This window comes from Dendrobium catenatum, unplaced genomic scaffold (genome assembly GCF_001605985.2).
Source record: "Dendrobium catenatum unplaced genomic scaffold, ASM160598v2 fragScaff_scaffold_908, whole genome shotgun sequence".
Lineage (NCBI taxonomy): Eukaryota > Viridiplantae > Streptophyta > Magnoliopsida > Asparagales > Orchidaceae > Dendrobium > Dendrobium catenatum.
Window position 1 is genome coordinate 10,543 of NW_021319370.1, and position 9,804 is coordinate 20,346.

General features: G+C 35.0%; 2 protein-coding genes across 2 annotated transcripts in view; one reads left to right on the forward strand and one right to left on the reverse strand.

Moving 5' to 3' along the window:
* LOC110112501 (LEC14B homolog) overlaps positions 1-3,891 on the forward strand; it is a gene marked incomplete at its 5' end in the record, with an annotated part of 10,410 nt that extends 6,519 nt beyond the window's left edge. The window contains 3 exon segments of the mRNA XM_028697239.1: positions 1,986-2,141; positions 2,368-2,428; positions 3,502-3,891. Coding sequence (XP_028553072.1) covers positions 1,986-2,141; positions 2,368-2,428; positions 3,502-3,681 — 397 coding nt within the window.
* A 172-nt stretch (positions 3,892-4,063) lies between these two features.
* LOC110112509 (unconventional myosin-XVIIIa) lies at positions 4,064-7,289 on the reverse strand. Its single transcript, XM_020844764.2, has one exon. The coding sequence runs from the start codon at positions 7,038-7,040 to the stop codon at positions 5,316-5,318; it is 1,725 nt and encodes a 574-aa protein (XP_020700423.1). The 5' UTR covers positions 7,041-7,289; the 3' UTR covers positions 4,064-5,315.
* Positions 7,290-9,804: the final 2,515 nt, after the last annotated feature.

Below are 9,804 nucleotides of genomic sequence, written 5' to 3' on the forward strand. Positions count from 1 at the left end.
TTTTGTGAAGGAATTTGAAAGAAAAACAAATTTGGAGAAAACCCTAAAATCTTCCTTTCCAAATATCTTGAGAATGAGAAGGGAAAATTAGATTATAATGCATACCTTTGGCTTTCCTTATCCTCCTCTATGTTTTCCTCAAATGTTCTTGTCGGAAAAATCGTCGCCGGAAGCCTCTTCCCGTCGCCCTCTCCTTTCCGCAAACTCCTTCGGTTCGGCCGAATGGAAAATGGGGAGGGGGGTTTCGGTTTTACTACTATAAAAGATATTAGGTTTGCAAAAGACCCTCTTGCCCTCACTTACTCCATTTCAGCCTTAATACTTATGAGGGGTAAAATTGGCATTTTCGGGACTAAATAAATTTTAATTCTTAAAATAAACAAAAATAGGTATATGTGTTATATATCAAAACAATCAGAATTTTGCGTAAGATTTTCTAAAATTATTCCTGTCAAAATCCGAAAATATTGAATTTTTCACTTAAAACTCGTCGCGGTGCTTTGAAAAGTGTGCGAGGTCTAAAACGGCATTTTCGAGTTTTCACAGGAGATTAGGGAATTTGTTTCCAAATTGCAAGATTTGACTTGGGAAAGGAATAAGGAGGTGTAGGAGCTTTGGAAATTTCGGCTAAGAGAGAGAGGGGAATTAAGAAAGGTTTCAAAGAGAGAATTAGTAGATTTGGAAATAAATCCCTACAGATTTAATTAGGGGGGGGGGGGCAATCATTGGCTAGGAGAGGATTTGTGAGAGAGATTTAGATTGCTATTTTAGGATTTAATGATTAGGAAAGTTTAAAGAAATCCCAATTAATTTGAAATTCAAATTGGGTTTAAATTAGGAAACTTTCCTAAAATAAGTTTCTTAAATTAGGAAAGAATTTTCAAATTCAAAATAATTTGAAATTTGAAATTAAGCTTTCCCAAATTAAGGAGAATCATTTATGGAAGGTATTCAAAGAGGGGAATTTGAATTTTGGAGGGGGAGAGAGGGGATAGAGTCGGCGGGTTGGTGGGGGATTGGGTGTGGGGTTTCGGTGGGGTGAAGGGAGAGGTGACGGGTGAGGGAAGTGGAGTTGGGGCTACTCGATGGTGAGGAGGGAATTAAATGGTGTCCGGCGGCTTAAGGAGATGGGGATGGGCTTCACGGCCGGCGGCTTGGTGACAAAGGAAGAAAGATAGATAAAAGAAAGAGTCACGAACCCGAACGTCTCCAAGGTTGGTAAGTGATCCAAACTCCCCTCTCCAAGGGTCCTCACTCCAATCTCTCTAGATCTCATGAGAACTCAAACAGAGAGAAGGAATTTTATCAATCAATCATTCATTAGCTTTAGAAGAAGAACATGAGGGCTATAAATAGCTTCGTACAAAAGACTCAATAAATAAAAGGTTGACAATGCCCCTATGGCTTACATACGACCTCCCTTAAGAAAATGGTAAAACAGGAAAACAAATACACATAAATAATAAAAGCTACATAACATAATAAAAGAAAACAAATACATGAAATGACTAAAAAATACATAGACTTGATCGTGGCCGTAGATCGACAACCACGCCTATGATATATCTTCTATGCTCTGATGTCCCCATCACTAGGCCTAGTAATGGCCTCTTACTGGAATGAGGACAGTCAGATCGTAGTTGATACATATTATTGAAGAGAAAGATATTATGCCTGCCTGTATTGTTTGGGTTTTCCTAATCTCGAAGCATTTTTTTTCTTAGTACTGGTCCATCCTATTAAGCAAAGTTAATGAGATTTACAAATTATTTTATTCACTACTTTGTGCTTGTAATATTGTTGATGTGGTACTGAATTGGTCATTGGAATCAGAACACCCGAAGTCTTTTTTTTTTAAACAATGTTGCTTCTCTATACTTTTTAGCAGCTCGTTTTTCTTCATTAGCTACTGCCTATATTACGTGTTCTCATGATTTTTACAAACACTCTAGCTTTGTTAATATTGTTATTGATAAAAATGGCAGCTTCAAGCGAAAAGGTTCTTATTGGGACTATAGAAACATGGCATACCCATCGAAAGCAAGGAATTTGAAACACCCAAGAGATCAGTCTATTGCCACTTATAGAGGTCATAGAGTATTATGTACTTTGATACGATGCCACTTTTCTCCTGCCCACAAGTGAGTATTAGTTCCCACAAATTATCATGTTAAAATCATAAAAATATTTATCATATTTTGGAGTTCCTTACGATACTGTTGCTTTTTTTCTTTATAGATGACAATGTTTGCTTATAGGTTTCATTAATATTATATGACAAAAATGCTTACTAATGACGAGAGAATTTTTGCTTTGTAATTTGAAAAGAATTGATTTTGACAAATGTTTTTATCCATTGACATACAGCACTGGTCAGAAGTATATTTATACAGGATCCCATGATGGATGCGTATACATTTATGAAGTGGTATGTTCTCTGACCTTTTCTTCTGTCCTTAAATTGCAAAGTTTTCTTTCTATTTGACAATTATATACTTCATAGAACATTATGTAACTCAACCAAACTAGTATGTTGATTATGTTTTGTGGCTAGTAAGATATTTTTTTGCAATAAATATTTTCTTATAAGGAACTCAATGTAGTTGAAAAAATGATTTTTAACCTACTACAGGAAAATCAGCTATTTGCGGCAGCCAAATCCGCCGCAAAATCTGAAAAAATCCGTTGTCGCAAATCTTGATTTGCAGCGGAATTGTGACGGATATGGTTCTGATGGTAAAACGGGCGTCACAAACATATTTGCGATGGACAAAATATGTCGTAAAATTTTTGCGGCGGATTTGTGACAGAATAATCTCAAATGAAATGGCGGTTTCGTTTTTGTGGTCCGCTGTAGATTCCGTCACAAATTGCGGCGGATAACTCGTTGCAATTTGTGACGGATGGGTCCGCAAATCCACTACAAACCAGTAGCATATCAAAAAAAAAGCTCCTACAATCATTATTTGGGCTTTCCAACATTCACAATCCAAACAGTTATAAAAAACAATTTTGCAAAGCAAATATAATCAAAGACAGAAATTAATGAACAAACAACTATATTCAATAAAATTCAACAAAAATTATAACACTATTACAGTTTCAACATAACTACTTGTCAGAACAATTTATTGTCACAACTTCCCTTCCATTATGGAATGCCCATCAGTTGCCGTGCCACGATAGTAAGAAGAGCATAAGGGTGTTACCGGTTGTAGCATTCACCAACTTTTAGTCACATAAAATTTACATAAATGATCAAATATTATTGATACATCTTTTTATATTGATTTTGAATATGCTTTCAAAAGAGATTCCTAAGATATATGCTTCGATTCTACGGTTATGGTACTGCATGCATTATTTAAAGTATGAGGGATTCTGTTGAGTGAAAATTAAATACATAGATGGAAATTTGGGGGTTTAAATTAGGAAATTATCAAGCAATATTGCCGGACAAGTTAAATGTTTATCTAACCTTAGCTGTTCAAACAATTTCAGATCACTGGAGCCCAAGTTGCTAAACTTGACCTTCGTGGCTCTACGGTGAGAGACTGTAGCTGGCACCCTTACTATCCTATACTTGTGAGCTCCTCTTGGGACTGCATTGTTGCTAGATGGGAATTCCCTGGAACAGATTCCAACCCTATCTCAACAAAGAAGAGGAAGCTGCGTCGGTAAATCAAGGGAGAGCAGCAGCTTTCCTGCTATATACTCAGCATTATTTGTTCTTGTAGTCTAATACTATTTAAATGCAAGAACTTCATATTCGAGCATTAATCGGCAGGAGCAAATCCAATGCTATCTGCTGTTTGATTAGAAGCATGCTGTACATATTGTGTTTTTGAATTATTTTTTAGTACATAGATAGATGTTTCTATGTTTTGGTTATGCATGAAGCCTTCTTTATGGTGTTTTTATGATTTTTGTTTCTCTATTTCTACATGCTTAAGGGCTGCGCTAATCATGTCGACTCGATAAGCTCCAATAATTAGGCTTATATACATACAACAAATGTATTTAAAGGTTCCCACAAGTGCTTATAATTCCTTTGTTTTAATCAACCATGGCATTAATATGGCCTTATGGTTGCTTTTTTCTTTAAATAGTTTCATTGATATTCCTTACCTTATATTCAACATTTATTACCATTCCAAATTATGATTTCAGTAATTACAATATAGCCCATTGAAAAATTGGGGTTGGTAATCAAATGAGCCTCACATCAAGAAAATTCTTGATGTGCAATCTATAAATTCTACCAAAAATTAGATTCCTTGGGATTATGATGCCTTAGCATTGAAGGGCTTAAATTAGAATTTTGTCTGAAACACTGAAAAAGAAGGAACTCTAGTGCTTGATTGGTTAGCAAATGATGATCTTAGATTTATGTATTTCAGTATACTTCATGAGGGGAAGTTCATGAACAACATAGATCATTATATTGTATCATTGGGGAATAACATATCTCATATTTGATCATTTGTATGAGATTAATTGTTCTATTGTGAGCCCTAAATTTTGATTCATTGTATTTTATTGATGCAATTAATTGGTAGGATCAAGCCCTATATAAGATGATAGATTATAAAGAAAATATTAGACCAAATTTGTCTATGGATGAAACACAACCTTGCGGTCCTTACTAGTAGGTGACCAATCGATTAGAGCTAGAAAACATGATAAAGTTTGAATTTACAGAGTTAATGAAAGGCTTTAGAAGAAATATTTCCATAGCAATTAAAAAATAATCAAAATATTTACAACGTGATCACCTCGAGCAAGTTCCTTGTATAGAACCTATTAAATATCTGCGAATTATCTACATCGACATGTACAAGTATATGAAATCATTTTGTGCTTTTTATATTTCATGGCTAAAATTAATCAACACCAAAGTATTTAGTGGTAGCTTTAGATGCTTCGAGATTAGAAAATTGATGTATTAGTGTAATACACTTCGAAGGCTGAAAAGGGAAAGATCACCACATTCACTCTAGCTATGATCAGCATGATAGATAGGATCACAGTGGGGTTTAATTGTAACCTATCAATGCACCTCTCATACATTCTGCAAGTCCAAGAAGACGCTTAAATAGACAAATATAGTTAAAAGGACTGACAAAACATGTTCAGGGCATGAATATTGTAGTAAGTCAAAGCATAAAAATCTGATTTTTTATGGAAACAAAGACATTAGTATAGTAGTATTAGAGAAGACTCACAAGTGCTCTTCTCTTCTATAACAAATGACCTTTGCCAATTATCAAAGAAAAAGCTTCATGAAAGCAACAAAGCATTACAAAATGAGAAACTTAGCGGGCCTGCTTTGCAGCATAGGCCAGGGAGGCAGCAGCAAAGATACCAGTCGTAGCAGGAAAAAGCCACTTCCATATTCTCATCTTGTTCTTTTCATGGGCGACAGATAACTGCAAGAGCTCCAGTTTCTGGTTCAGGTCCTTGATTATCGTCTCTTTTCTCTTCACTGCTACCTTTATAGCCTCCAGGTTGTCCACAAACAGCTTTCTTTCCTCATCGTTATCTACTTCTACTATTTCATTTACTCTGTTAATGTGATTCTCTTGGGTTCTTACCTCAGCGGTCATCTTCTTAAACAGAGCAAAGACTTGGCCAGAAGAATCCTCTAAAGCCTTAAGCTTCTTCTCGGCATCCTGAAGTCGTTGATTTGATGTTTCGAGATGCTTCTTAAGTGAAGCTTTCTCAACTTTGGAACAATCAATCTGTTTCTTCGCTTCCTCATTCTCTGCAGTCACACGATTAAGTTCTCTCTGTAGTTGCTCAATCGTTATCTCCATGATATGCAGGTTTTTCAATGACTCATTTAATTGCATTTGCAGGGATACAATCTCCTCAGCTTTCAGATTCTTCTCTCTCTGCATATCAGCACAATAAGACTCCTTCATGGAAATTTTTTTGCAGCAAGAACTATGAGCATCTTCGAGGCTCTTTCTAGCAGACTGGAGCACTGAGATTTCTGCTTGCAAGCTGCTGATCTGAATCTCAACCATATTCTTCTCATCTTCCATCATTGTCATTTTCTCCTTCAACTCATTGATTTGCAAAGCCATTTCTTTCTCCTTCATATCAAAGGCTTTTTCTAACTCTAACTTCTCCTTCTCACTCTCCTCAGACCTTACAACCAATGACAAATTCTCCTCCTCCATTTCTTCTATAGAAACCTTCAAGTCACCTGCTTCATTTTCCAGCTGACATATAGTTTCCTTCAGCAAACGGCACTCTTCTTCCAAAGCCTCTACCTTCGAGGCATTTGCTTTGTTACTAGCATTCAAAGTATCCATATCTACGTCCTTTTGGCTTTTCAGCACCTCCATCTCTCTTCCTAATTTCTCCACCAAATGCTTAGCATCTTCACGGGATCTCTCCAGTAAATCCTTCTCACACATGACAGATCGCAACTCTCCTTTCATCCTCCTCCCCTCTTCTTCAAGTTTTCCACACTTGGCATCTGCAACCTCCCTCTCCTTAGACATCTCCGCAAGCTCTCGCTTCAATAACCGAAATCTTTCTTCCAAATCCACATAATCCTTGCACTTTTCATCAAGATCACTCCGACTCAAATCCCTCTCTTCCGTCAAGCGCTCCAGATCGCTCTCAACCCTATCCTTCTCTCTAGCCACAACAACCAGCTGCATTTCAGCCGCATTAAGCTCAGCAGCAATGGACTCAGCCTTCTTCAGCATCTTCCCCGCCGTCTCTGCAGCTGCATCCATCTCCGCGGTACTGCGTGCTGCTGCATCAGAGATGCTAGAGGATAGGACGATCCCACAGACGTCGCGCTCAGTCTCATTAAGGATATCACGGTCTGCGGCTAGTGCAGAGAGCTCGGATCGGAGCTGGTGGATCTGTTCACGGCGCTCAACCGTGTCCTTCAGAAGAAGTCTATTTAAATCTTTCAGGTTCGCCATATGTGCTTCCGGCGAGAGATCGCTCGCCACAACTTCACCTCCGGAAGCCGGTGCCTCAACTGCGACAGGTACGTTCTTCTTCTTCTTCGCCATGAGAGACAGCGAGAGAGGAGATGATAAGGGTTTGAAATTTTGTTTAGATTAGGGTTTTGGACTTACAGAGAGACTGAGAATGCCATTTATTTATATGAGAGTTGGGAGACTCAGAAGAAGGAACGGTCGGATAAAGCTTCAGTGGGAGATACGAAGAGCAGAGCAGACTGCTTCGGTGATCGCGGAGAACTGAATTCGAATTCTAATCGTGTGGGAGAAACGGACGGCTGTGATGGTTCCAATTTTGTAGTGACGGTTGCGATTATATGAAATTAATGGGCTCTAAAGTTCATTGCACGTAATTTATTAGAACTCAAATTAAATTTGTTTTGATAAATGTATAAGTTTAATGATTTATCGGGAAAATTTAACATTAAATAAATATATAAAATTTAAAAATTGCATATAATTCATAATGTTTTGATTTAAATAATATCAATATAAATTTCAAAAATTTGAATTTATTTTAGTTTAATAAAAAAATTTCTTTTAGTATTAAATTTATGATAAATAAATAAATAAAAATTTAAATATAATTTATATTAAATATTCTGCTAATTTTTTTCTTGAATAAATAAGAAGTTGAAATTAAAATAGCTTATATAAAAAAATTAATTTAGCGGCTCTTTGATTTTCTGAAAAAGAATGTAATAATATAAACAAAAATTCATCGTATTTAAAATGATTTAAAGTTATTTATTTAAGTGTAAACTAAATACTAAATGTTGTGATTATTTTAAAATTTTTTATTTATGTTTGGCATTAAGTAAAATGCATGCACTGTAAAGTTTAATAATGGTGGTGGTTGATGGTTGTGGGTATTGTTGTAGTGATGTAGGTGGAAAGCGACGAGCATCTGACACTAGATTGGCGATGAATTTACATTGTATTTTGAAAACACCAAAATTAGACCAATTACAAATATACCAAATTATAGTAGAGGGTGCATTCCGAATATTTATATAAAAATTTTACACTACATATATATGTTTTATTTTCAAATAAAATGTCAATATTTTCAAAATTATTTGAGATACTTCACGCCCAATTTACTTCAAATCAAACACCCTCATAATCGCACTTATGTCGGATTCATATTGATAGACTTCAAGAAGTTAACAAGAATATAATAAAACATAAAATTATTCCATAGAATAATATTATTGTATTAAAAATTTATTTTTATTTTTATTTTTTTGCAAAAAAAATTATGGTTAGTTAGTAAATATAAATGCGTCTGCATTTGTTGGTTTTATATTAAATTTTCAAAATTTAGGGTTCATTTGTGAATGAATGTTTGCTAAGATCTAAATGTAAGAATCTCTAATTAATAAATGGTTTTCTATGGAGGTTTTTTTTTAATATGAAATCAATGGCTTTTAAACGCATTTCAAACGTATGCATGTAAAAAAATTATATAATATTGGTTATTAAAAAAAAATTAAACCAAGAAATAGATCCATATTACATACTTAAAAATATTAATTTGATTATTAAATTATCTCTAAATCTCACATGCTTAAAAATCAAATTAAACATCTAGTTGAGATGAATACAAGAGCTCAGTATTGCTTAATTTTGATATCATTAAGGTAGTCAAATGCTTGAAGAATGGTTTATGATGAAGGAATTAATAGGGATATTATGATAGAGTTCTTCGAAATTTTGCTATATTTACGGGCATGTCACTCTCAAAATTTATAAATATGTCATCACTTTCTACATGAAAGAACCTCTTTAGTGTGAGATTCAAGGGAGCTCAGAGACTTAAAGAATTTGAGACCTCCAACTGAGGACGATTGTTAGAATGTCTGCATTGGACCATCGCTCGACTAAGCATCAAACACTGATCGATCGTCTCCCTTCGATAGCTCCGTTATAAAACTTTTATTGTTGTCTGATTGCCACCGCCAACTTCTATCATCGGACTTTCACCATTTTTTAGGACATGATTAAATGAGTATTAAATCTCCACTCATTAACCCCAATTCTATGCCATATAATTATAGTAGAAGCTTACAATAGTTGAGATATGAGTGATCCCTTAAGATTCCTATGAAAGCAGAAAAATATTCACCATTTTGAGAGACATATGACCTTTAGTGATACAACTAATCAAGTTTTTCTCATTGATGATGCATATAACATACAACTTTTTGCCTATGTTAGTGCGGCAGTACACGGTTAAGCTTCATTTGTGACAGCTTATTTGCTACTTTCTAAAGCAATTTTTTAGTCATTTTAGAAAGCAACAAAAAAGCTATCCCAAACGAAACCTTATTCTTATTAAAGCACCGAATGCTTATCAATAGATTTTACATTTTCAAAGAGAAACTAACAGGTGAATTTGTTGTGTTGAATAATAAATTGCAAATAAAAAGGGCATTTTATGTAACACTTGGCTTTGTCTTGAGTGAAATAATGTAGAGAAATGTCTATAAAAACTCAACAATTTCAATCTAGCATCACTAGTTTTAGCCTTTTCAAAGCTCCTTTCACTCAAATCTTAGCAATTTTCTCACCTGAAAATGGATGGTTCCACTGAACAAAAGTCACCTTCAAAGTCTGTCAAAACATGTATGAAACCGCATGCATTCGGGCAATTCATCATTTCAAAGCTGAAAATAATCACACAGAACAATATTAATATTTATTTGTACAAATCTCATATCAAAACAAATTATTTCCTCCTAAATCAACAAATGCACTCAGCCTGTAGTGATTTTTGTTCTTTGCCTGCATTTCTGTAAGTTATGGAGAGGAA

What these genes read in the sequence shown, in the direction of transcription:
- LOC110112509 (XM_020844764.2), bottom strand. Translation starts at nt 7,040, where the DNA reads ATGGCGAAGAAGAAGAAGAACGTACCTGTCGCAGTTGAGGCACCGGCT.